The 27,676-nt window shown below is 40.7% G+C and overlaps 1 protein-coding gene across 1 annotated transcript in view; it reads left to right on the top strand.

Annotated features, from left to right (window-relative positions):
* extl3 (exostosin-like glycosyltransferase 3) overlaps positions 1 to 27,676 on the top strand; it is a 43,997-nt gene that overhangs the window by 13,519 nt on the left and 2,802 nt on the right. Inside the window, exons 2-5 of the mRNA XM_055015775.1 lie at positions 18,228 to 20,854; positions 22,995 to 23,122; positions 25,994 to 26,138; positions 26,238 to 26,366. Of these exons, the coding sequence (XP_054871750.1) occupies positions 18,719 to 20,854; positions 22,995 to 23,122; positions 25,994 to 26,138; positions 26,238 to 26,366 (2,538 nt within the window). The 5' untranslated portion in view covers positions 18,228 to 18,718. The remainder of the gene's footprint in view (positions 1 to 18,227; positions 20,855 to 22,994; positions 23,123 to 25,993; positions 26,139 to 26,237; positions 26,367 to 27,676) is intronic.

Here is a 27,676-nt window from a genome sequence, read left to right on the forward strand (position 1 = left end):
TGGAAGACAGCAAAAGACATGAGCATAAAAACGCAAAATAATTGTAACCGGCCTGTAGGGCTGCCACAAACGACGCGTCGACGAATCGCCTGAGCACGATACGTCATCAAAAGCGGAAGTGAGCGCGCAATGCAACAGAAATCACCATCCGAGTGGAGCGCGGAACACGCACGGACATCCGCGCTGTATCGTGCATATATAGTATATGCACGATGCGGCGCGGATGTCCGCGCTGTATCGTAAACGCTGTATTGTGCATATATAATATATGCATATACTATATATGCACGATACAGCGCGGATGTCCATGCGTGTTCCGCGCTCCACTCGGACGGTGATTTCTGTTGCATTGCGTGCTCACGTCCGCTTTTGATGACGTATCGTGCTCAGGCGATTCGTCGACGCGTCGTTTGTGGCAGCCCTACCGGCCTGACCTACAGCCCTGGAGATGGGTGAGTCTACCAATATTTAAGGGTTACACTGTGGTCCCTAAATCGCGGATTTTCATCTATCGCGGGTGGGTCTGGAACGTAACCCCTGCGATATATGAGGGACCACTGTACCTACTTACACAAGCATGATGGGTACTGGTGCAACTGTTACTTTGCTGTTAGATATCAATTTTTACTGAATTTAATCCTGGATTAACATTATTCATGCAATTAATTTAAATACATTTAAATTAATATTTTTGTATGAATTCTATATATTTGTTACTCCACCAAGGAATGCAGCAGAGTTATGTGATGATTGGCATTGGTTTGTCTGTCTGGCTGTTAGCAACATTACTCAAAAACGGACTAACGGATTTGGAATAAATTTTCAGTGAAGGTCTTAAATGATACAAGGACCAGCTGATTAGATTTTACCAGTGATGTGGCTTAAGTCTGGATCCACAGATATTTTTACACAGTTGATGGCATAGTGTGCCAGATGTGATAACATTAAAAAGTATAAATACTGAGGTGAGAAAAAGCAGATGCAGAGAGATGTTTAAGGGCACCGTGTAAGGCCATACCATGTGAGCCACAAAGCAGCCACACATGATAATAGTAAATGCAGTCATGTTTATCCTGCCCCTGGTTTTATTTTCCAAATCAGGTGATGTCTTAAGTGATTCTACTTTTACTGTATGAGAGGCCTGTTTTTAGCCTCTGATTCTTGTGTCCCATTTCATCTCTGACTAAAGTAATTATGCAGATGCAAATGGTTAAATGAATACCATGTGGCAGCCTGTAATTAGATTTTTGGTAATGAGTGGGTAAAATCGCAGTTATAGGCATTCAAGGACAGAAATTCCCCCTGAAGGCAAGGCTTGACAATATAGGAACAAGGGACATGAACATGTAATTTAGAAGGATAGTTGGTAGCTGAAAAGCTTGTTTGAATTTGTTTCCCAAAATCTTTTTTGTTGGTATTTAACACTAAATAGACAGACATGAGTTGATGGTATATACTGTTAACTCTCAGTTAGGGCTGCAACAACGAATCGATAATAATGGATTATTAAAAGCGTTGGCAACGAATTTCGTTTTCGATTCGTTGTGTCGCGTGATTCATGCATCACTCGCCATGTCGCGGAGCCGTCTACTTCACGTGCAGGGCTTTGTCAATGCTGGCTAACTGAAATAAAGTTTTTAAAAAACTCCACCTGTAGAGTGAGTTGGAACAAAGCGAGGTGGATGCAGAGCGGAGGTGGTATTTTCAAAGGAAAAGTAAATTCAACAAATGAAACATGACTGACATGAAGAAAACAGTTTGACCGAAGTCCTCAAAAGTGTGGTAGCATTTCACGCTTCACAAAACAAAAAACATGCGTAACATGCAAGCTTTGCAAAAGTAATAAGAGATGGCACAGGAGCACCACGATGATGATAGAGCACCTGAAACGGAAACACGTTGGAGTCACCAATGAGGATGAAGGGAGCTCATCAGCAGGGTAAGTCACTACAATATCCTACGTTTGTTCCGTTTTAAAGTGAGGAAAAATAACGTTAGTCTCTCTGGTAGCTCGCCTGATGCTAGCGTTTGTTTGTTAGCTGATTAATGACAGTGATAGGGCGTGTGTGTGTGTGTGTGTGTGTGTGTGTGTGTGTGTGTGTGTGTGTGTGCGTGTGCATGTTGTAAATTGTGCTATAATACATACTCATACTATACTATCTTTCTCATTTCATGAACAGCAAAAAATGACAGGCTTCATGATGAGAAAGACATCATACCACCACAGCAAGCAGCTGTCCTGAGAGCATCAACATGATGGTCACTGACATGAGGCCTCTGTCGATGGTTGAAGATGAATACTTCGCTACAATGATCTTTTTTGCTCTGTCAGTCCAAATCTTCTCTTTCCGAATAAAGCGGCAGAAATAAAAAATTTGTTTTTTTTTTTATCCGATTCATCGATTAATCGAAAAAATCGATTATTAAAATAATCGTTAGTTGCAGCCCTAATATTCATACAAAGAGATTCATTCCAACATTATGGATTCTGGCTGTCAAAAGCTAATACCAGTAGAACCGTATTTAAAGGATAGTAGCAAAACCCTCAGACTGTTTTCAACCAACTATGGCCTTTGTTTCCACAGAAGAGCAAAAGAACAATGCTAACTAACCATTTTTGGGAAACAAAAAGATACATGATTACATTTTTGCCTTCTGTGTGAGTTTCTGGCAGAGAATGGTCAAATATCAATTAAAAATGTAACAGTATAACTTGAGAAGTTTTTTTTTAAATAAAAGGGGAGGAGAGGAGTCTTGTGTGTCTGTATTTCTGACTCTAATTGGCTGTCACATTCTCAATTCCCACCAACACAGCAAGAGACTCTCCCTGCCTCCCCCCTGGGGGGCAGCTTGTGCTGCAGCAGTTTAACAGCAGGCTTCACTGACAGATTAGCACTTGCTGCAAAGCCAGTGTGATCCATTTTGTTTATCACTCTCCCAGCCCGCACAAACACTGAAGATGTTCACAGATTGGTCAACATTCCCAGTGCAGTAATTTTTGGAACTTCTGCATGATCATTGAATACACTTTCTATTTGATTTACCTTGTATTGTTTTAAAAGATTTACATATGGAATCCAACAAGGACTTGGGCACTGTTTGTTGAATTCTGTGTAATCTCTCTCTCATTCCTTAGTTACAGTGGCAAGAAAAAGTATGTGAACCTTTTGGAATTTCACTGTTTTCTGCAATAATTTATCATCTGATCTTGGTCTGATCTTCATCTAATTCAAGGGTATTGACAAATATAATGTGCCTAAAATAATAACACAAAATAAATTTAGATCTTTCTTGTCTTTATTGAGAACAACCATAAAAACCCCATAGTGCTAGTGGAAAAAGTATGTGGACCTTGAGTTAATGACTAAGCTAATTGGAGTCAGAGGTTAGCATACCTGGAGTCTTGAGAAAATGAGTTTGGAGGTGTGAACTAGAGGTACTTTGATGGATAAAAAGCACTTAAACATTGTTAGTTTACTCCGCACAAGAATAATACTTTTATGGGAGCCATGCCTCATCTATGATCAAGAATTGTTGATTTACTTAAAGCTGGACAGAGCTACAAAGTCATTTTAAAGACTTTAGAAATTCACTAGTCTACAGTTAAGCAAATGATCTTCAAATGGAGACACTTTGGGACTGTGGCTACTCTACCAAGAAGTGGGCGCCCCGTCAAAATGACCCCAAGAGGCCAATGAAAACTCATTAATGAGATAAAGAAACAACCCTGAGAGGCAGCCAAAGATGTGAAGGCATCATTTGAACTGGCTAACATTTGTGTTCATGAGTCTACAGTACATAAAACATTGAACAAGAAGGGTGTCTATGGCAGGACACCACGAAGGAATTCACTGCGTACTAAAAAGAACATTGCTGCATCCCTGAAGCCATCAAGAGCACACTGACACTCCACAGTGATATTGACTGAATGTTTTGTTGGCTGATGAAACAAAGATTGAACTATTTGGACAGAACACACAGCACTACATCTGCCGTAAAAAGGGCACTGCATATCATCATGAAAACATCATTCTAACCCAGGGCTCCAGACTAACATTTGTTCCTAGGAGCACAGTGGCCCCTAACTTAAAATTTTAGGAGCACAAGCAGAAAATTTGGGGGTGCGCACGAAAATCGACTTGCAAAGTAAATATTCACATTTCCTCTCATTTTCACTGTATTACTGATAAATACTTGAAGAATAAATGCAGAAACTATAATGTTTTCAATTCACATTTTATTGTGCAGCAGTTGACACAACATAACAAGAAAAGCACTCAGAGCGCGCAGTACTCCACCAAGGCTGCTCAGTTGACGTATAATTTCTGACGGATGAAATCTTTAATAAAAAATGAACTTGTGCTGAGCACCGGCATGTGTTATGCATGTGCACGCTATGTATTTATACCGAATCATGTGTAAATTACCCTTATAAAGGTCTGTTGATCAGTTCACCAATTTTGGCAAGCCTTTGTTTTGCTAGTGTTAAAATAACCGTTCCCTCCAGGCTTTTATTTTGAAGGGGTATTTTTAATGTTACGGGCTTTTATTTTGTAACCATTCCAGTGGCATAGGAAGTGTTAATCTAAGAAGAGGTTTCTGGACATGACGAAGACCCTGCTGAAAAGTCTGAAAATTCACATAAAGGTGAAAGAAAACGGTTCCACGCTGTTGCTGTCTAGCAAAGGATGTGTTCAAACTTAGAAGCATCTAGCTGGAATGGAACAAGCTATGATGGTGTTTCCTGAAGAAAGGAGCGAAGGACAGAAAGGTGAATTTGTGTTCAAAATAAGGGTGACGGCTGAACGTAAATAAAGGCTTTGTGAAACATCAGGAGCTTCACCGTCATTCTCCCCCCGCTCTCACACACTAGCCCACCTTCTTCTTTTGGAGTTCGTGTTAGTTGGCAAACCAGCTCATTTGCGCATTACTGTCAACTTCTGTGCTGAAGTGTGGAGCAGAAGTTTGTCAGCAACAAAAAAATACTAAATAATTTTAAAAAATCTGCAAATTTACCTCTTCGCACATGCGAGAGTAGATGAAAAATTTCCTCGCACTGTCTCAAATTTTAGTCGCAAAATGCGACCATTTAGTCACAGTCTGGAGCCCTGAAACCATAAAGTATGGTGGAGGAAACATCATGATTTGGGCCTGCTTTGCTGCATCAGGGCCTGGCCAGCTTGCAATCATTGAGTGGAAGATGAATTTCCAAGTAGATCAAAAACTTCTTCAGGATAATGTGAGAATGTGTATGTCAGCTGAAACTCTGTAGAAGTTGGGTGATGCAACGGGACAATGACCCAAAACACTGGCGCAAGTCCACAACAGAATGGCTACACAAAAAACAAAATCCACCTTTTGGAGTGGCCCAGTCAGAACCCAGACCTCAATGACTTGAAGAGAGCCATACACGAGACATCCAAAGAATATGACAGAGCGAAAGCAGTTCTGCAAGGAAGAATGTCCAGAGGTCTGATCCACTGCTGGTTGAGGTTATTGCTGCCAAAGGGGGGGTCAACCAGTTATTAATTCCAAGGGTTCACTTTCTTTTTCCACTACCATTTTCAATGTTGAATGAGTGTGTTTAATAAAGACATGAAAGATCAGAATTTCTTTTTTGTTATTATTTTAGGTACATCATGTTTGTAACTCCTTTGACTTAGATGTAGATCAGATCATATTTTAAGACAATGCAGAAAAACCAAGAAATTCCAAAAGGTTCACATACTTTTTCTTGCCACTGTATCTCTCTGTCTTGTTAAGTTTATCTACGTCTGTCTCTGCCTGTGTTAAATGATATTCAGACATCACTAGACTTGTGTGATGTTTGTTTGCAAACAACAGGGCAGTTGAGGATGGATTTTCTGTTTGTCTCCATTTGTCTTTGTCTCTCACTTTTTAATGCACATACTGGGACATAAATCTCTACACACCCATATATTTTGTCCTGAATAGGAGTTGGTTCTTGTGGAGGGTGATTTTAATTGCTCTTGCGCTGGGTCATCATCACACAGATACTCCTGACGATCATTACAGCCTCATTGTTGTCTCTTCACCGTTATTAGATAATAAACGAAAATGCAGAAAGCGGCACCCGTTGGACTTTTTTCAGTGCTGAGACAGGGGCTGTGGACTTCAAGTTTGGCACTTTTATTAAAACTGTAATTACCAAAACTGCTTTTGTCAGTATGGCAAAGCATTTCATTCCACAGTGATTTTTCTCTATTGTTTCTAGAGTGGAAGCTAATGGACTTATGTGGAGAGTGCACTATATATGTCAATTAATGATGTTTAGCAAAATATTGCATTGGCACTATACAGAGAGGGTTTTCTGTTATTTTAGATTGTGATTTCTTTCTGAAATTAAATTCATTGGAATTTTTTTTTATTTTTAGTTCTTTTGGGTCCAGTTACTGAGTACAAAAATGTCTGACTCCTTCATCCTTTTTCTGTCATGATATACCAACTCTGTTGCAATAGCATTTAGAGAGTAGACTTGTTTGTTTTCTGTCTGGTTCTCAAAAGTAATTAAGAAATGATAAGCTTTATTTGTTTTACTCAACATGACACAACTTACGTTGATTAGGAATGTGCACACATGGTGGTCATAGATCAGAAATCTGGCTAAGATGTGTACCTGCTGCAGTAGTCCAGCTTCAGTCAGAGTGCTCTGTCAGTATATTTAAGTTTCTCAAAACGAGGGATGAGGGCTTAGCTGGGTTTCTGAAAGAATTTCCCACAACCAGCACTAATCTTCTTGTTCTTGATGTTTAGTTTACAGTTTCTGAAGAAAAATTGGAATAAGCAAATCCTTGCATTTGACATTTCCACAGAAATGGCTGACAAAGTTCCACAAAAAAAGCCCAGACATACTGCTTTATTTAGGTACAAATGCTAAAAAGCCTCTTTCAAGAGACCTGCAGGGAACCCACAGTGAAAACGATGGAGGACAAAAGAGCTCCATTATCAAAGGATATGTGAGGCTGTTTATGAATCATGGAGGGAGCACTCTTGGAGCTTCTGATGCAACTAAACTACGTTTTGTCCTTTTGTGCTTTCATGCTTTCATAAGGAGATTGCTTGATGTTCTCAGTTCAAGTGGATTGTATTTATACTGCACCAAATCAAAACATGTCTTAAGGCATTTCATGTACAGGGTGTCCCTAAAGGCTGGACACATACTCTCGTCAACTAGAATTTTTTTGCACCAACAGATTAAATATGGCTTTGTCGAACGAAGAAAGAGTTGAAGCGGGACTTCTCAGTGAATGTGAAGGATGGACATATCGAAAGATAGCGGATGAATTTAATTCACGTCCACTTGGCTTTTCCATGGTGGCGAAGGTGGTTAAAAAATTTAAAGAAATGGGCAGTGTCATAGACAAACCCTGTTTTGGATGACCAAATGTATCAGCCGAAACTAAAGAATTAGTCATGGCTAAAATTCATGCTAGCCCCCCAAAAATCACTTCCCTAACCCTAACCCTATCTTTTGATATGTCCATCCTTCACGTCCACTGAGAAGTACCAGTTCAGCTCTTTCTTCTTTCGACAAAGCCAAATTTAATGTGTGGAGGCAAAAAAAAATCAGTTAATGAGATTTCCTATGTGTCCAGACTTTAGGGACACCCTGTAATAAAGTGAAGGCCTTACAAAATTGCACAGAGAAACCTTCCAAAGTTTCTTTTGGATTCCGTCTCAGCAAGCAATAGGCAACAGTGGGAAGTGTCTGTTTCTGGGACATAGGGCTGGGCAATAAATCGATTTTATCGATTAATTCCAGTTTGTACTTAATGTCGATTTGTTTTAATGAAAATCGATTTTCTCATCAACATCCGCCATCAACGCCTTCCCGCTGGGCTCCCGTAGTTCAGAGTGCGCGCCCCCCTCCCCCCCGCGCTTGATACACAAACAACATGGCGGCGAGCGGTGCAGATCTAAAGGCGCGTGTCCACTAGATGCTATTTTCCCGCACGGCAACGCACCACGTCTGAAAATCGCACGGACGGCGGGCGGTCACTAGCGGACCACAACATGGTCACATGACAGCGCTTAGCAACAGCAGGCCGCTACGTGGTCACGTGACCGAGCTTTCAGCTGGACAGTCCGGCAGACAAGTCGGATAAACACAGCATTTCCAGCTGCGATCCGGTGTGTTTACCCGGAGAGGGCTGCAGCTCATTTGCATAAAGTAGACTGGACTCAAGCGTGCAGAGATTGGGTAGGGGGTAAAAAAAGATAAAAAATCGGATAAATCGTGAATCGGGATTTTTTGTGAAAAAAATCTGAGATTTTTTTTTAGGCCATATCGCCCAGCTCTACTGGGACATATTGCTATTTTATCGCCCAGGGCTACATTCAACACCCACAGACTCTTAAATCACACTTGAAGATTTCCACTGTCACATTCAGCTTCCAGATTACACTTGGAGCATCAGTTTCACTGTCGACACACTTTTGGAGGACACTGTACATATAGATGTAAAAAGAATATATGTTTACTCCTCAAAAAAAAAAAGACAACATACATTACTTGTAAAATTAAATGAAAACCAAATAAAAATGAAAATCATGGATTATATCAGAATGATCCAAAATGTTAAATGCCAGTGAATCAACTAAATGTTTCAGTACTTGGGGTAATGCTCAGTATGTCCGAATGAAGTCCTGCACGAGGAAGATTAGAAACCTCGTATTTACAGTCCTATGTTGACTCATCATTACCTCTCTGAGTGTCACTCTACAGCTCTGCAGCCACTTCTGTAACTTTTCAGTGAAAAAGTCCTTGAGATGGCTCAGTCACCCGTCTGCAGATGAGCTGTGATCCATGGCTACAACAGCTGTTCCACACAGCCCTATGATTGGCCTGTGCCTGCAGCTGCCTCCATCTTTTTTCCCCTCTCACCTCCCCTCTCTCCTCCACAGGGAATGCCATACCTCGATCTCCTCCATGAAATCACAATTAATTATGAGGAGAGTAGTCTGCAAGCACAATGAGCCAAAGGCCCTTAAGGGATGTAATGCATCAAGGTAACCTGGAGTCCCAGCAGACATGAACATTTTCTCAGGAGTAGCAGCATCTTCTCCAGAGGTCTCTTGTCACTGCTGCAGTATAGTAGAATTGTGTACATTACAATTTATACCACTTGTATGCTTTAGTTTTTGCCAATATTTAAGTACAGCCCCATGTTAGTGACATATTAACATAATTTTTAAGATAGTAGACTACCAGTCAAAAGTTTGGACACACTTTGTCATTCATTTGAATGAGAATGTGTCCAAACTTTTGACTGGTAGAGTATGTGTGCATTTACATCCTCTGACCAGTGAAGATGATTCATAAAGAAAGATGGAAAAAAAATGATAGATGGTCTGCATCCTGCAGTGTGTACTTATTTATGGAGAGAAGTTATTTTTACCCTGCCAAGGAGGAGGAGCCTCAGCAGAGTTATGTGACATTCCCCGTTTTGTCTGTCTGCCCATTAGCAACAATACTCAAAAATGGACTCAAAAACGGATTTGGATGAAATTTTCAGGGAAGGTCAGAAATGACACAAGGACCAAGTGATTAGATTTTGGCAGTGATGTGGATATAGTCTGGATCCATGGATTTGTTAAAAGATTTCTGTGTCATTGCCAGATAGCAGCACGACGTCACTGTAACTATGATTATGAAGAACTTGATAGACCACAAGTGAACACTACGTCAGCTGCCTGCCGACGATCACATGATTGCGATCCTACTACAAATCCACCGCTGCGGACTTATCGGGACTAATCCATCAGAAATAATACAAGGAGCAATTGATTAAATGGTGGGAGCACTTCAGTTCAAATCAATTATGCCACCTGCTACATATTTTATGTCACGCGATTCGGTATCCCTACATAACATACAGGTGCATAACACACATTTGTGCTTAGCATAAGGTCATTTTGTTTGTGGGTACATCTATATTAAATGGTCACATTCTATGTTGCCATGATTTCTTCCACGAATTTTTTGAAGATTTCAGCCATTGGAAATGATACGACTGATCAGCCTTGGCAGAGTACTGTAGTCTCTGAGTGCTTTTCTAGTTCTTAATGTTTTCCCATATTTACGATAAGTGATCCTAGTAATACAGTACACATAGTTCTCCTACTGATGCATTAGGTGCTAAGTAGATGACTTGTATTGGCATGTTAGATTGTACCACTGCAAAAGGGACCTTTTGCCCTTGGGCTGTTTTTTTTTTTATCCTTTTGGTATGAATACGTAATTGTGGCACAACTATTATATGTCACTAATGAATTAAAAAATAACAAGGTATTTTCAGCCATGCTAGTAGCTCAAGTCTTGGGATGTGTCAACCTCCCAGTCGCTCTCTTGGTTAATTGGTCAGTTGATTCACTGCTTCAGTCCAGACATTTCTGAGCAGCTGCTGAATGAATTGTAATGAAATTTGATACAGTGATTCATACCTTAATGATGAAGCCTGCAGACTTTGGCAATGATTTGACTTTTCTTGTAGCTCCACCAAGAGGTTAACATTTGTGGTTCAGAGTAAATCTTGACAGCTCCTGGAGGAGTTGACATGCAGTTTGACACAGATGTTCATAGCCCCAGAAGTTTTATCTTAATAGTTTTGGTTTTCTACTGACTTTGTGCAAAAGACATTTGCATCAGTCCAGTTGCTTAGTCCACTCTACAGAGCTACACTACAAAACAATCAGGCCAGTGTATCAGCAGTGTTTTCCGTAAGTGCCAGCTGCTGGGCAAACAGCCAACTACTCTTCCAAATCCCACTAGCTACTTAAGTATATTTTATATTCTAATAAAATAGTTTCGATTAACAAGTTGTGATGTGCTGTTTCCACCTCCACATGCACCCTTGAACATTCCTTGAGAGGATTGATTGAGATCATCATCTGGTCAAAATTTCAGTACGTTGAATATTTTTGACACGCTCATTAGCCTCAGCTGTAGTTTCAGTAGTAATTTAAACATGTTACCAAACTGACACACTAAACAATTATTGTGAACATAAACTCTATAGCAGCTAAACATCAACATGCTGGCAATGTCATTGTGAACATGTTAGCGTGCAGTACACATTAGCTTTTAAATAGTTTTCTTACAGAGCCACTGTAGTTGCTGCAGAGTCTTTATGCTTTCCACATCTGCAAGGATATGAGTAATGTAAGGTTCGTCATCCACCCGTGCAGGACTCAAGTCAGACGGCCCAAGGCCATGCATATTCCCTTGCAGATGTCCACATACAGCATAACATTTTTGACTGTTGGCACTGGGAGCTTGCACATTGCACATGGCCCAGGAAAACAAATGCTTGTTTTGAGGAGAGACTATATAAAGAGATTCTGTCATCCACACATTTTTAATTCATCTGTTACTAAGATTGTCACAGCTGGATTTTGAAGGTGCTTTGCACATGACCCCGCACTTCTGACAGTACTAATTTCTCAAGAAATTCCTTGCTATTCTATAAAAAGTGCAAAGTCACAGCCTTTCAGAAGCGTCTCCAGGACAATTTTGGAGAGAGTGGAAATTCCAGAGAAATAACTGCAGATTGTAAATTAGTAAAACTATAAAATAGTTTCTAGGCCATGGCGAGTTGTTTTGATCATAAAGTGAAATGTTATATTGGTCATTGTCCTTTTGTTGCTTTGTGTCCCATTTTTGTAGTGTTTTGTCTTGTTTTTGTTGTTTTTTGTCTGACTTTTGTCGTTTGTTTTGTTTCCTTTTTGTCATGCTTGTATATTTTGTCTTATTTTTCTCATTTTGTGTTTTGCTTTATTCATTGTTTTGTGTATCATTTTGTGTAATTTTTAGTCTCTTTGTCATTTGTTATTTTTTTGGCGCTTTCTAACTTTTTTGCCTCATTTTTTGTCTATTTTGTTTAATGTCGTTTGTCAAATTTTTTGTCGTTTTGTTCTCGTCATTTTGTGTCTCATTTTTGTAATATTTTGTCCTGTTTTTTCATGATTTTTGTCTTTTCTTGTACGACTGTTGTTTCGATCATGACTAAATGTTTTGTTCCTTTGTAGACACTCTGTGATCTGGAAGTTGTAATGTGGAAATGATAAACTGAGGCTGAGTGTTGTTGAAATTGAATTTATTTTTCTGAAGAGGTTATTCATGATGTTTTGTTCATTGGATGTGAACATTTAAAGAACATACTTTTTTGCAAAAAAAAAAAAAAACAAGGGAAAAATTTGGAGTTTTATGGGTTGGTGTGCTGTAGTTTGGCTGGTCCGGCCCACTTAAGATCAAGTTGAGCTGGGTGTGGTCCTTGAACTGAAATGGGTTTGACACCTCTGTTATAGATATTTATTTTAGCATCACTGTGGAAAACCAGCTGAGAAGAACTTGATAGACCACCTGTGTGGTGGTCTATGTTTGCTATGAAGGGCAACATAACCATATGAATAGTGAACCTATTGTAGTATGAATGGAACCTTGTCTGCTGTTTACTTTCAGACAGTATCTCTCTGCACACACAGGTGCAGAAAGCATGAATTGACTCATACTCTTGTTCCTGTTTAAAGAGTCAGTGTTTACGTTTGGGACAAAAATGACAATCTTGCAAACTGATTATGAAGAATTCAGTCTGACAGATTACACAACTTTTTAAAAGTATCTGTTTATTATTTATCAGTCAGAGAGAGCATTTCAAGTGTTCTGAATAATCATTGTCATTATTATTGTTTGGAAGTTATCTTTCTCCTTGAGAAAAAAAATCAGTTAACCGTCTTCTTAATATTTACGTCCTTGCAGTTGCTATGTGAGGGAGTCTTCGCATGGGGAGCCTCATTAAAAATATAAACTGATCTTTCTGTCGGCCCTCAAATCCCTCATGTTGCGAAGCTATCTGTCAAAAGCTCAGTCAGATACCTCATAGACGGGCAGAAAAATGTCAAACATCCTTGGTCTCAGCTTTGTTGCAGGATATGCCATTCCTCAAAACCAGGGGTCTTAAACATACGGCCCGCTGGCCAAAACTGGGCCACCAGAGGGTCAAATCCTGCAGGATGACTTATAATATGCAATATAATGTCAGTCAACAGCTTTAAAACAAAAGAGTTTGGTTTGGTTGAAACCTGTTGTTGGTGCACTGCCACAACTTTTATGTGACTTCTATCTATATATTTTTACTCCACCAAAGAACGCGGAGGAGTTATGTGACAATCGGCGTCTGTCTGTTAGCAACATTACTCAAAATCGGACTAATGGATTTGGATGAAATTTTCAGGGAAGGTCAGAAATGACACAAGGACCACCTGATTAGATTTTAGCAGTGATGCTTTTTATAGTCTGGATCTACGGATTTGTGACGCGGCACCACATCACTGTAACTATGACTACAAGTGAACGCTATGTTTAGCTTTGTCTCATTTGCTAGCTGCTACTGCTGCCTTCCCCCATCTCCCAAACACATCCATCCATCCATCCATTATCTATACACCGCTTAATCCTCACTAGGGTCGCGGGGGGAGCTGGAGCCTATCCCAGCTGACTCGGGCGAAGGCAGGGGACACCCTAGACAGGTCGCCAGTCTGTCGCAGGGCTACATACAAAGACAAACAATCACTCTCACATTCACACCTACGGGCAATTTAGAATAATCAATTAACCTCAGCATATTTTTGGACTGTGGGAGGAAGCCGGAGTACCCGGAGAGAACCCACGCATGCACAGGGAGAACATGCAAACTCCATGCAGAAAGATCCCGGGAAAGCCGGGACGCGAACCAGGGACCTTCTTGCTGCAAGGCGAAAGTGCTAACCACTACGCCACTGTGCAGCCCCTCCCAAACACAAGATATGGCCATTCAGTTAACTTGATTGTGGCCGAATAAAAACCTGATATAACTGGATGTAATTTCTGTCTGTGCTCCATGTTTCTTCATAGAGGAATTTTAGGAGTGCCTCAGAAATTGCTGCCAGTGTGCAGAAAGACTGTTTAAACATTTATACAAGCACTTGCCCTGAAATGTTTGGGAACCTGGAAGCAGCACCCACACTTCTTCATGTAGACTCTGAGCTTGGCACCTGCTGCTGTCATTCTTTTGGCTTCAGATGAATATATTTTATCCAGACCTGTTACTTCCTGATGAATCTATAAATGTCTGTAAACATTACTGTACATCCTTCTACAAGCAGGCTTATGCTATGAAATGTCCCACTTAGTGTGTGCTCGCAGTTCTTCAAAAACAATAACAATAAAAAATCTTTAAGGGTTTTTAAACAGTTTCGACCTGTTTAGTATTAATCATCCTGTGGTGCTTATATGAGTGCCTGTAAATATTCTCATACAGTTTTTCACTCTCTGTTTCTGAGTTGAACTTGCCTTGAGCTGTAAAATTGATCTTGATATTATAACCTGTGTTTACTGCATAACATCAGTTTTTATCCCTCTACATCAAATTAACACTCTGCAAGACTAATGTAGTCTGTGTTATTCATAGACCTGACCAGCAATTTGCTGACAAAGATGTTGCCTGCTCAGTGCTCACCATGTTGAGCAAAAGGTTTTTTTATCTGGGTCATCAGCTTGGTGGTTGTGCTTCAGCTTCTCTTTTCCCCTGAGAAGACTACAGAACATTTGATTTGAGAATGTTGCAGTAGTTTGCCCTCTGAAAAAGGACTAAATTGTATATCAGATGCATATTGATTTCCCACAGGAGTATTGTATCATTTACTGTAATATAGAGAGATTGGTCATAATCTGTCACTACATTTTTGAACAAAGTAAATCTATGGAAATAATGATGACCATGCCTGCAGATATTCAGTTACGGTTTCAAAGTGGCTTCATGTGGTTTTGAAACTGCAGACTGTGTTGTATACGTTGACGGCAAGGACGGGCATGTCATTGACTCTGAGTGCAAATATTTTCAATGGCTCACTCTTACACCTGAGCTATGTAAAGCCTTCCAGTCTAAATGGCTATAGCAGCAGTCTTTAAGTGCTTAACACCAAACCACCTTGTAGCTCAGTCAGAGTTAATGGTGGCATTATCATTGATCCTCACACAGTAAGTCCAAAGTGATCAATGCTTTCCTGTGTTTTTTCCATGCAGACAGCAGGCAGATTAAGCTGACTGCAGTGAAGAGAAGTCATTCTGCAGATTAGAAAGCTACAACAGAAGAGATTGAGATTTAGTTTTATCTGTGTGTGTGTGCGTGCGTGCGTTGCTCAGCTATCCAGAAGCAGCCAGGGGCAGAGCTTTAAGCCAGCATGATTTTGGCTCCATATTAAGCCTAGCAACAGCGTTTGCCAACATCTGTCTGCCATTACCCCTGTGACACTGGCAGTCATGCAGCAATTAATCAGACTGTTGTGATAGTTGTGTTTCGGTCACTCTGCACCTCAGGCACATCACTGAGCAGCAGGATGGGGGTCAACGTTCAAAGGATCATTTGCCCTGGGAGTTTTTTTCTGTACATGTACCTTCATAACTACAGCAAAAACCAAGTCTGTAGTTACTTTGTAGTCCCTGAGTATCTTGTCCGATATTGCCTTGGGATACTCTGTGTCCTCATTTGACTGTGGCTGCCTTTGTAGCTGATAATATTCTGTGTATTTATTTCCACATTTAATGCATAGTGATGCTCTTCTACAGGTTCTAAAGCTGGTATGTAGAAAATTCTAATAAGCCACTGATAAGCATTTAAATAACATTGTGGTAGTATTGGAAATGTAGACGTATGTATGAATAGTAAAGTCCGTTATTCTTTAAATTTCCTGTTGGAGAAAATCTATGAATGAATTGTCCTGATAATCGTTTTTGTAATAAATCTTCCTATTTGGTTCTTATTGGATTGTTAAATCATTTATTAAAGCTTTATTTGCCACCGTAGTTGAAACCAGTATCTGATTAACTGATCAAGCAGCAGAAACAATTGCCAAATATTTTAATCATTTCAGTCATTTGTCGGATTTCGATCTCTCAGATGTAAGTTTTCTTTTTTTCTTATTTTTTTGTCAATTTTTTTTGTCACATATGAATTTCTTATTGGGCTACACATGGGATCGATGGTTGGCACTTTCGCCTTGCAGCTAGAAGATCCCTGGTTGGCGTACCCACCTTCCCGGGATCTTTCTGCATAGAGTTTGCATGTTCTCCCTGTGCATGTGTGGGTTTTCTCCAGGTACTCCGGCTTCGTCCCACAGTCCAAAAACATGCTGTGGTTAATTGGTAACTCTAAATTGTCTGTAGGTGTGAATGTGATTATGATTGTTTGTCTCTATATGTAGCCCTGTGATAGACTGGTGACCTGTCTAGAGTGTGCCCTGCCTTCACCCTAAGTCAGCTGGGATAAACTCCAGCCCCCCACGACCCTCATGAGGATTAAGCGGTGTATAGATAATGGATGGACGGATTAATTTTTTGTCTTTGATTTTTGAATCATTGGTTAGGGAGGGTACTATCTTTGAGTCTGGTACTGGACACCTTTTCAATATTTTCTGAGATTTTACAGATGACTACTACAACTACTTACGTGAGTCAGTAATAACTAGCTGTCCTTAAAGTATGAGGAGAAGCACATCGCAGACAAGGGCTCATATGAAGTATATCAAAAATAATAAAGAAATACTTTTTGTCCTCAGAAAATGCTGTTTTTCACCTTGTAGTCTGATAATATGTAACATTAAGACAGAAGCTGCAAGGAGACAAGTAGCAGTAGGATGCCAGGCATGAGGAGACCACGTGCCTGTCATGTAGTTTGTCAGTACATTTTCTCATTCCTCTCCTTTTGACAGACATGGTCGCAAATGTACACACACACTCACGCACACACACACACACATGCGCACACACACACATACACACACACACGCACACACACACACACACACACACACACCAGCTGTACTGCAGGATGGTGTTTTTTCAGGAATCCAAGGTGCAGTAATCTCTAAACATCAGAAATACCAGTCACATGGTGGCAGCAGGGAAAATTGCTTCAGATGGCGCTGTTTGTTTTTAAGATGGTATCTGTCTATGCTGTGATCTAACTGGCTGCAGTGAAAACATCACAGCCACAGAGGTTTGAATTCACCATTATCCCTGAGAATAATATCATTATTAAGAAGAGCTTTTATGTTGGTAAAAGGTAAACACCTATATTTCTCTGGTCTCTGCCTGTGTCAGTCTAAACTGCTTCATCAAGCCTCACTCTCAGCGTTGTGGGTTTGGTAATGTGTTTGATGGGGACTGTTTGGCGCTTTTCATATCGGTTGACATCTTTAAGGCTTGTGTTGTGGTGCAGTATACATAGCTTGAGCTACAGTGGCAGACTGCTGCACAGGGAAAAAAACAAAACATGTCGATTGTGGTCATGATCTAAGAATCTTTCAGAGATGTTTATTCCTTATTGAAGGGGAGTTCGTGTGACTTCCAGTGTGGCTGATTTTGGCCTAGAGCTGTCTTTTCAAAACATCTGCCCACTGAAAAAGCAGCCCTGAGATGTTGAATATTTTTGACTTTGTTTGCTAACCAGTTCCTAACAAAGAGTGAAAGTGAGCTGTTTTGCAGCATGTGTACAGAGTTATTGCTGTGTTGATCTGCCAGCAACCTCAGGAAAAGCTGAGACTTCTGACTTCTTGAAAACTGAGATAAAAGCAGCAACACTGCAGGGCTCTGCAAACATCGTCAGAGAGTGCAGCTGGTTCCTTTTGTGTAACCCTGAACCCCTTTCTCTTCTGAAGCAGTGAAGATAATTCTACGTCACTCTCGGTGGTGGACTGTTATCGAGGATGCTCAGTAATTTGAGTCATGGTAGGGATGCAGGAGGAAACCTTTAATGAGATTTTCTGGAGGTGCTGTTGGTGTTGGCCCACCGACTGTGTGTAGTTTACTAGTGATGGTTCTCCCCTGTTTTGTGCTTTTTCTATGTGACTTGGAAAGAGTGTATATTGAAAGGAAAATAATACCTTCTGGTATCCTACAACACTTTTTTGTCTATATTAGACAGTCATGCACAGAATGTAGTGAAAAACTGTGGGCCTGCAGAGTCTTTATAAAGAAATGTTTACAGTGGCTACTTGTGGAATAGTATACCCTAAATATCACACGTTACAGTTGTTAACTATGCTCCTTACTTTAGGGCCTTTCACTACATGCACATCTGTGCAGTCAAAAGTGATAATTTAATTTTCAGGATTGTTTCAGATTATCTAGCATTGTCACTCATTTGTTCTTTTTTCTTTTATTCTATTAGGTACCTGTAATAATAAGAAGAAAGAGGAGACTGCTCTTTAGGATATCCTGACTACAGGGTCAGAAAATGAGAACATCTGAGGCAAAAACAACTGACCCTCCCAGCTATCTCCTTACCCCGTGAGTAGCCATGCCTGCCCTGGATCACCCATCGAGGGGCACCCCTCCCCAGATGTGGGACTGTTTTCTTACATAAATTTGGAGCAACAGCTAAATGACACAATAGAAATGGCATTGGCTTGTGTGGGCTCTGACACATCAGAGTACATATTAGAGTACAGGTGAGGCTCAACCTCTAGCCAATACCCGCAGGACTCTTAAGAGGAGGTAAACAGCCTCAGATGACCTTTGCAGAAGGACAGAGTTACACCCAAGCTTTAATGATTTAGTATCCATCCCACTGCCTTGTTGACAAGGTCGACCATGGCTGCTGCTGATACCCATATCAACGGTTCCTTGGTGGGGCGAGGAACAGACTGAGAAGAGTCAACGATGCTGCGTAATAGTGGTGGGGTAGGTGTCGGTGGCCAGCCATGGGTTTTGCGGCGTGTGCGTCTCACGTGGCTCAGTTTCATGCTCTTCTTCATCCTGGTCTTCTTCCCACTTATTGCTCACTACTACCTCACTACCATTGATGAAGCAGGGGGTCCAGATAAGCGCATTTTCGGCCCACGACCTGGTGGTGAACTGTGTGAGGCCAAACATGTGCAGGACCTGTGCCGTATTCGTGAGTCAGTCAGTGAGGAGCTGCTGCAGCTGGAGGCCAAGAGGCAGGAGCTCAATGGGGAGATCGCCCGACTCAACCTACGCATTGAGGCTTGCAAGCGCAGCATTGACAGTGCCAAGCAGGATCTGCTGCAGTTGAAGAATGTCATAAGCCAGACAGAGCATTCCTATAAAGAACTGATGGCCCAGAACCAACCAAAGCTGTCGTTGCCTGTCAGGTTGCTGCCTGACAAGGAGGACCCAGGACTGCCTCCACCCAAGTCTTCACGCTCTTGCCGACTACACTCCTGCTTTGACTATGCGCGCTGTCCGCTTACGTCAGGATTTCCTGTGTATGTCTATGACACAGGCTCCTATTCATGGGGGGACTATCTTGACCCTCTGGTGAAGCAGGCTTTTGCAGCATCAGTTAAAAGCAACATTTATGTGACTGACAACCCCAGCATTGCTTGTCTGTATCTGGTGCTGGTAGGGGAGCTACAGGAGTCCCCCTCCCCACAGCCTTCTCCTGCAGAGCTGGAGAAGCAACTGAAAGCCCTTCCTTACTGGAGATCTGATGGACACAACCATGTACTGGTGCATCTCTCTAGAAAGTCTATGACACAGAACTTCCTGTATAATGTGAGTGCAGGACGAGCAGCAGTTGCCCAGTCCACCTTCCTGGAGCAGCAGTACCGTGAGGGCTTTGACTTGGTTGTGTCCCCACTGGTTCATGCCCTCTCAGAACCCAACTTTTTGGAAGTGCCACCTCAAGTTCCTGTAAAGAGGAAATACCTTTTCACTTTCCAGGGTGAGAGAGTGGAATCCCTAAGGAGCAGCTTGCAGGAGGCACCCCCTCAGTCTTTTGAGGAGGAAATGGAGGGAGATCCACCAGCTGACTACGATGACCGCATAATTGGCACATTAAAGGCAGTGCAGGATAGCCACTTGGACCAGGTGTTGGTGGAATTCACCTGCAAGAACCCTAGGTCAAGTTTGCCAACAGAGTGGGCTCTCTGTGGAGAACGGGAGGACAGACTGGAGGTCCTCAAGGCTTCTACCTTTGCCCTGGTGATTGCTGCAGGGGATGGACAACTGGTGGCCTCAGCAGGCTGCGGGATGAGGTTATTTGAGGCCTTAGAGGTAGGAGCCATCCCAGTTGTGTTGGGGGACCACTCAAGATTACCTTACCACCAGTTTATCCGCTGGAGTGAAGCTGCCATTATAGTCCCCAAACCACGTGTCACAGAGCTACATTTCCTGTTGCGCAGCCTATCAGACAATGACATGTTGGCTATGAGGCGGCAGGGCCGCTTTCTGTGGGAGACCTATTTCTCGACATCAGAGAATGTTCTTAACACAATCTTGGCCAGTATCAGAACCAGCATCCAAGTTCCTGCCGCACCCATTAATGAAGAGCCAGCCCACGAGATTCCTCACAAAGCTGGAAAACTGGCAGGAACTGACGCAAACCTGGCTGACAATGGTGATCTGGATTTGGGTCCTGTTGAGACAGAGCCCCCGTATGCCTCTCCTCGCTATCTCCGCAACTTCACATACACTGCTTCAGACATCTACAGAGCATGGAACCGAGCCCCAGGGCCTTTCCATCTTTTTCCTCACACTCCCCTTGACCCTGTGCTGCCTTCTGAAGCCAAATTCCTGGGTTCCGGTACTGGTTTCAGGCCTATTGGTGGAGGTACAGGAGGCTCTGGGAAGGAGTTTCAGGCTGCTCTGGGTGGGAATGTACCCCGAGAACAGTTCACTGTGGTCATGCTGACTTATGAGAGGGAAGAGGTGCTGATGAACTCTCTGGAAAGGTTGAATGGACTGCCATACCTCAACAAGGTGGTGGTGGTGTGGAATTCACCAAAGCCTCCTTCAGATGACCTACTGTGGCCAGACATCGGTCTGCCCATTGTGGTGAGTGTACCTGCAGAAAAAGTCTTTTATTCTGCAAATTATACAGATTCATCTTAAAAATTTTGTTTTCTTCAGTGTACACCACCTTCTCATTCTTTATTTCTGAAATGCAAACAGATCAACCTGCAATGTTTTGATGTGTCAAATGTGATGCAAAGTGTACTTGCACATGCTACATTGAACTGTTCGGATCAGTGTCTTTTTAAAACTCCGTAGAAGTCCGTTCAAATTAGCAGCAGCTTTATTAAAAGGACTGAAGAAGTTTGACCTCCATGAGAGATAAAAATTGTGATTTTGAATTAAACTTTAAAAATCCAGTATTTATATTGTTAAAATTCACACTACTGCTTTATGGCACAGACATCGTTGAAATGTAGTGAGCCGACGGAGAAAATACAGAATTGCTGTCTGGAGTGTGTTGTCAAGTTTGACATTGAGGATAGATAAGCCTGTTTGTCATTTCACTATAAAGTTGAAACAATTAGTTATAATAGGCCCATTGTCATGACATATTACTCAAATATATTAATCAATTAATGTTTTAAGTCTTTTACCAAGCAGAATTGGATTTGTTGTTTTTCTGTTGTATATCATTGTAAACTGAATATCTGAGCACTGTCACAGTTTGTGGGGCTGTACAGATAACTGTTTGTTAATCTCGATGAGTTTTGCTTCATGCAATCAAATGAACTTGACTGAGATACTGACCCCTAAAGTTCATCAGCTACCAGGGAGAAATTGAGATGTTTTGGGTTCACTTTTGGGGAGCCATCATATTGTGCATGCACCCTTCAGCAGCAGCTTGTGCAAAGACTCGCTGGATGTTGCAGCAGTCCAGAGTAGAGCAACAACATGGAACAGAGAGCAGACTGACAAAATGAAAATCGAAATGGAAGTCGAAGAGTTAGTCTTTCGAAATGGACCATCACTCATTGTTTGGGACTATTTTGTATTTAGGAAACGTCATGTCTGTATCACAAAGCAATTTAACTAGCCTGTTCAACCACATGGAAGAACACCACAAACTGCACTGTAATGAATGCATGACGACTAACAAGAATAATTGAGTTAATGTTACTCACTGAATAATTGTCCTTGCCCGGTGATAATGCAGATATCCATATCAAAAGTGCTACATGATACGTAACCGTATTGCACAGCTTGTAAATTGAAAGTAGTATTGCAGATTTGATTTTGGATAATAAGATTTGGATTTTTTTTTTTTTTTTGGTATATTTTGTTTCTAGGACATGGTCATTGAGTAAGGATCAGTCTGATTTCAATGTAAAGACTTGTGCATACACTGCCGTTCAAAAGTTTGGGGTCACTTAGAAATGTCCTTATTTTCAAAAGAGACATGCTTTATGTGGTAAATGACTATTCTAGCTGGAAACGGCTGATTTTTAATGGAATATGTACATAGGGATACAGAGGCCCATTTCCAGCAACCATCACTCCTGTGTTCTAATGGTACATTGTGTTAGCTAATGGTATTGAAAGGCTAATTGATGACTAGAAAACCCTTGTGCAGTTATGTTAGCACATGAATAAAAGTGTGAGTTTTCATGGAAAACATGAAACTGTCTTGGTGACCCCAAAGTTTTGAATGGTAGTGTATGCAGGAGCACAACATTGCTCTGTTTAAAAGTGCAATAAAATGGGTTGTCCCTGAAATGAATGAACAGCAGTGATAAATAATCATGGTCTCAATATTGATAAAAATGCTGAGTTATTATTTTAGCCATAATTGTGTAGCTCTAACTGTTGGTTGCACAAATGTTATGAAAAAAAGAGGCTTTGGAGGATATTTTTCTGTTTTCTTTGTTTCTTTTAATTACTGATTTGTAGATTATAATAAATCAAAACAATAGGCTAAATTGATGAGGAAGAAAACTGTTTATTGAACTTACTTATATTTGAGTTCTCCTTCACATTTTCAACAGTTGTTTTAAAAAGATACGCTTGAATAATGATATAGGTTGATGATAGGTTAATGATATAAGAGCAAATGGACGTCATAATTACAAAATGTTCAGTGTGCAGTCTTACTTAACATGTTCTCCCCTGTACCACTACTGTAAAGTCTGTCTTTTTTGAGTGGTCTTTCCAAGCTATAGTATGTCTCATCTCATGCCTGCAGGTTGTCCGCACAGAAAAAAACAGCCTCAATAATCGCTTCCTTCCTTGGGACGCTGTTGAAACTGAGGCCATCCTGTCCATTGATGACGATGCTCATCTCCGCCATGATGAGATCATGTTTGGGTTCAGGTCAGTGAATCTACAGAGAAACACTCTATCTGCTAGATGTAAAGGGCCTTTGTCATTATGTGTGGTATTTTACAGTGCCTATAATCAAACGTTAACCTCTCTTGCAAATGTTTTTCTGTGTTGCAGCTAGGGCTGAAACGATTCCTCGAGTTATTCGAGTAATTTGATTACTAAAATTCCTCAAGGCAAAATTCTCTGAATGGAGGATTTGTTGAATCCACTAAATACTACACCTGAGGTCACTAACTGGTCCAGACCCAGACTTCATCCTATATAGATCAGGACCTATAATCAATAAAGCATAAGGGGATTTTAAATCTGGCGGGAGTCTTCTATTTTAACCAGCGCAGCTTTTCTATTGTTTACGGCATTGATTTGTCAGATCAGAGGACTGAACCACGAAGACAGTTTGACATATTCAGACTTTCTTTGTGTAAGTCGGTTCGACAGAAGCTAAAACTTCAGAGTAAACAGGTATGAAGGTGGTTTTCAACTTTATTTATTAACTTAGACTTTCTGCTTCAAACTCGTCACACAAACAGGAGCGTTTAACGACCATTTGACTTGTTTTCAGCACAAAATGAACTGATTGAGAGCAGGTTGTTTTAATGGAGAACAATGAGGAACACAAAAATTTAAGACGGTAAAAAGCCCTGTGACTGGAAATGATGTAAGACAGGAATGCTGGTAGAAAACTGTTAAACATGCGTTTCCCAATCAATGCAGCTGATTATTGATAACAGACAGCTACATAATAAAACTGTCAGACTTCATATATTCAAACATGATATTGTATTGAAGTACCTCTAGATCTGACACTGTCTCATAATGAAGGAAATCACTTTAATTTGTGGCCAAATCAAAGTGAACTGAATATTTTCTGAAGTAAATACTAATAAACTAATCAGTTTTCTTATTTGTGTTCTATCAGCTGCAATACCAGCAGTTTAAATGAGTTTTAGTTGAACACCCCTGTACTATACTATATATGTACAATACCCCGCAGATGTCCATCCATGTTCCATCAGGACGGTTATTTCTGTTGCACAGTGCACTCACTTCTGCTTTTGATGCTGGAACGCGCATCCCAAGCCCGGTTAATCACCAGAATAATCAATAGAATACTCGATTACTAAAATAATCAATAAATCATAGTGGACAGATAATGTCTCTTTCACGTCAAGTCTCAGTTAATCTCAATACGAAAAATATATGTGTGGATTAATCGAAGATAATAAGCTGCAATCTGTTCGGAAAAGTTCTGGAAAGAAACTCAGAAATGAAATTATATACAGGGGAAGGCTTCAACTCCTGTAACAAGCAAAAATGTCCAAAACATGTAGAAGCATCACACTCCTATAAAACACTGAATGTGACAGAAAAAGTGAACCAACTACTAGAGACTGAAGTATAGAAGTTCAAAGGGAAATATACCATCAGTATCTTGCTTATATGGTACTTAGATAACTTGAATATGAAGGCCACGATCAGACCAATTAAATGATCAGGCATGCTTTTAGGTTATTTTTGTACACTGTCTCTCCCCTCTCCCAGACATGTCTATGGCTTGGTGCTGTAGCAGCTTGTCCAGGCAGGCAAAAACTGGGTCTCTGAGTTTGTGTATGGGGTATCTCAAACCCCCCCCCCCCCCCCCCCCCCCCCCCCCCCCCCCCCAGGAATGTTTCTTCACCTCCACTCTTGCCAAAGAGGAGAAATTACACAGCAGCTGACTGTGTTAGACTTTTAAGTGGGCTCACATGAACTCATTTGAGACCCTGAATCTGTCCATTGAGACATCTCACATCTTCTGTGTCTTGGGTAGGAATTCCAAGTATCTCATCTGATTACCTGAAACACCTTTTTTGTGCTATGAGGCTTTCATGCAGTAGCTGGACTACAGTATCTGTAAATATGAGCTAGGTGTGACGTTGGTTGGTTTTCTCTGATATCTAAAAAAAAACATATACTATAATAGCACAACCTGCACCACTTGTTTGGTACAGTTTTGCAGTTTTTCTCTCTACATATGACTTAATGCAGTTTATTTTCATTATTTTATATGTTCCACTGATGTTTTCTACAACTAAAACATATAAAGTTGTACTAATTATATGAAAAATGGAGGCAGTTGCTTGAGTTCAATTATTTCCAGGAAGAAAGAAAAGCTCAGTTTAAACCCAAACAAGTTATTAGCTGCACGTCGGCGGTTAAATGCAATTTAACATGATGCTAGAAGGTTTGAGGTCCTCATCAGTGGTATTGAGGTAGTAGTGAGCAATAAGTTTGGGGTCACCCAGGCAATTTCATGTTGTCCATGAAAAGTCACACTTTTATTCATGTGCTAACATAATTGCACAAGAGTTTTCTAATCCCCAATTAGCATATCAACACCATTAGCTAACACAACGTAGCATTAGAACACAGGAGTGATGGTTGCTGGAAATGGGCCTCTATACCCCTATGTAGATATTCCATTAAAAATCAGCCGTTTCCAGCTACAATAATCATTTACCACATTAACAGTGTCTAGACTGTATTTCTGATTCATTTAATGTTATCTTCATTGAAAAAAAATGCTTTTCTTTCAAAGATAAGGACATTTCTAAGTGACTCCACACTTTGGGTCAGTAATGTACATCATTGCTCCCCAGGAGGAAAATAGTTGTTACATTACATATTTGGATGACGATCTGAAACTGATGGATTTAAAAAGGAGATCTATGTACAGACAGACACTAGGAACCCAAACTGGAAAATTAAAAATAATAGCCAAAATCCACAAAGTCCTCCGTTAAAAAAATTAACTCAATCAGTTTTAATTAATTGCTCAAAAATTATTTTGTTGAGTACCTGTCTGATGGTGTCTCGCAGAGTGTGGCGTGAAGCCAGAGATCGTATCGTAGGTTTTCCTGGGAGGTACCACGCGTGGGATGTCAACCATCAGTCCTGGCTGTACAACTCCAACTACTCATGTGAACTCTCCATGGTCCTGACAGGAGCTGCATTCTTTCATAAGGTCAGATCTTGCATTCTGTAAAACCCTACCACACCCCACCGAGTTTATATTTGAGCCACATCGCTGACATATTTCCCCCATATGTTTGTGTTCTTGTAGTACTATGCATACCTCTACTCCTATGTGATGCCCCAGGCCATCAGAGACATGGTAGACGAGTACATAAACTGCGAGGACATTGCCATGAACTTCCTTGTCTCTCACATCACCCGCAAACCACCCATCAAGGTCAGTGATGGTGCATGCAGACCTCTGCAAGCTTTGTATCTCCCTCAGGCCCCATGTATTTACATTTTAGCTCACTTAGCCTTGCCATTACTCCAACTGATGTAACCAATATGCCGCACAAACTATAAAGTAAAAACGCATGATTGAATTGATGTATTATGTCCGAGTTTTCTGTTGATTTTTATTGGAAGGACATTTTTTATTAGAGCCCATATTCAGGGCAAGACAAATAATTAGAACAAGGAAGTTAGGAAGCTGTTGGAAAAGAAATGTCACTGCAGTTCCCAGTTTAAGTTTTTTTTTTTATTTAGTGGGGTGGTAACATTCAGGGGTGTTTCAGAGGGGAATTAAGGATGTCTTTGATAGAGTGTGTTGCATGACAGCATTCCGCTGCTGGGAATAAGCCTTGTGAATAATGAATTTGGGGCAAGTTTGAATGTGGAGTCCTTAATGGTGAGGGGAAGTTATTCCTCTCTTTTAGCCCAAATATGACAAATAAAAAAGAAAATGAATTGCTTTTTGTGCATCACTGGTAAGAAATTGACAACATACAAACTTAGATTTAGGGGTGTTGCTTGGTACGCATGCATATTGCAGTGACAGGTTTGATACAGCAGTTGTTTTGTTTTTTTTTTTAAACAAAGGGTCCTCGATTTCAGACAGTGACAGACAAAATCATACTTCTCTAGCTGGCAAATGTCGCTTTGTGCTATTGTCAGATTTTAGCATCTTGTCGCTAGCTTGCTGATGAAGCTAACAGCTGCTCCATGTGTTTGTTTGAAATGCTTCTTAAGCTGACTATTTAATGTATCCAGCTGACTTGTTCCAAAACGAGAATCTTCTGGAAATATGCATTTGATGTCTTCATAAATGATATTCTGCTAAAACACCAAGTCTAAAGTTAAGTATTTCAGGCAAAACATCAACAACCTAACATGTTGAGGACAGCATTGTTTTTGCTCAAGTTAGCTCTAACATTAAGATGGCTAATTAATTCAAACATCTACACTACTGTTCAAAAGTTTGGGGTCATCCAGACAATTTCATGTTTTCCATGAAAACTCACACCTTTATTCATGTGCTAACATAATTGCACAAGGCTTTTCTAATCTTCAATTAGTCTTTCAACACCATTAGCTAACACAATGTAGCATTAGAACACAGGAGTGATGGTTACTGGAAATGTTCCTCTGTACTCCTCTGTAGATATTCCATTAAAAATCAGCCGTTTCTGATTAGAATAGTCATTTACCACATTAGCAATATCAAGACTGTATTTCTGATTCATTTAATGTCTTCATTGAAAAAAT

Source organism: Amphiprion ocellaris, chromosome 12 (genome assembly GCF_022539595.1).
Source record: "Amphiprion ocellaris isolate individual 3 ecotype Okinawa chromosome 12, ASM2253959v1, whole genome shotgun sequence".
In the NCBI taxonomy this organism is placed as follows: domain Eukaryota; kingdom Metazoa; phylum Chordata; class Actinopteri; family Pomacentridae; genus Amphiprion; species Amphiprion ocellaris.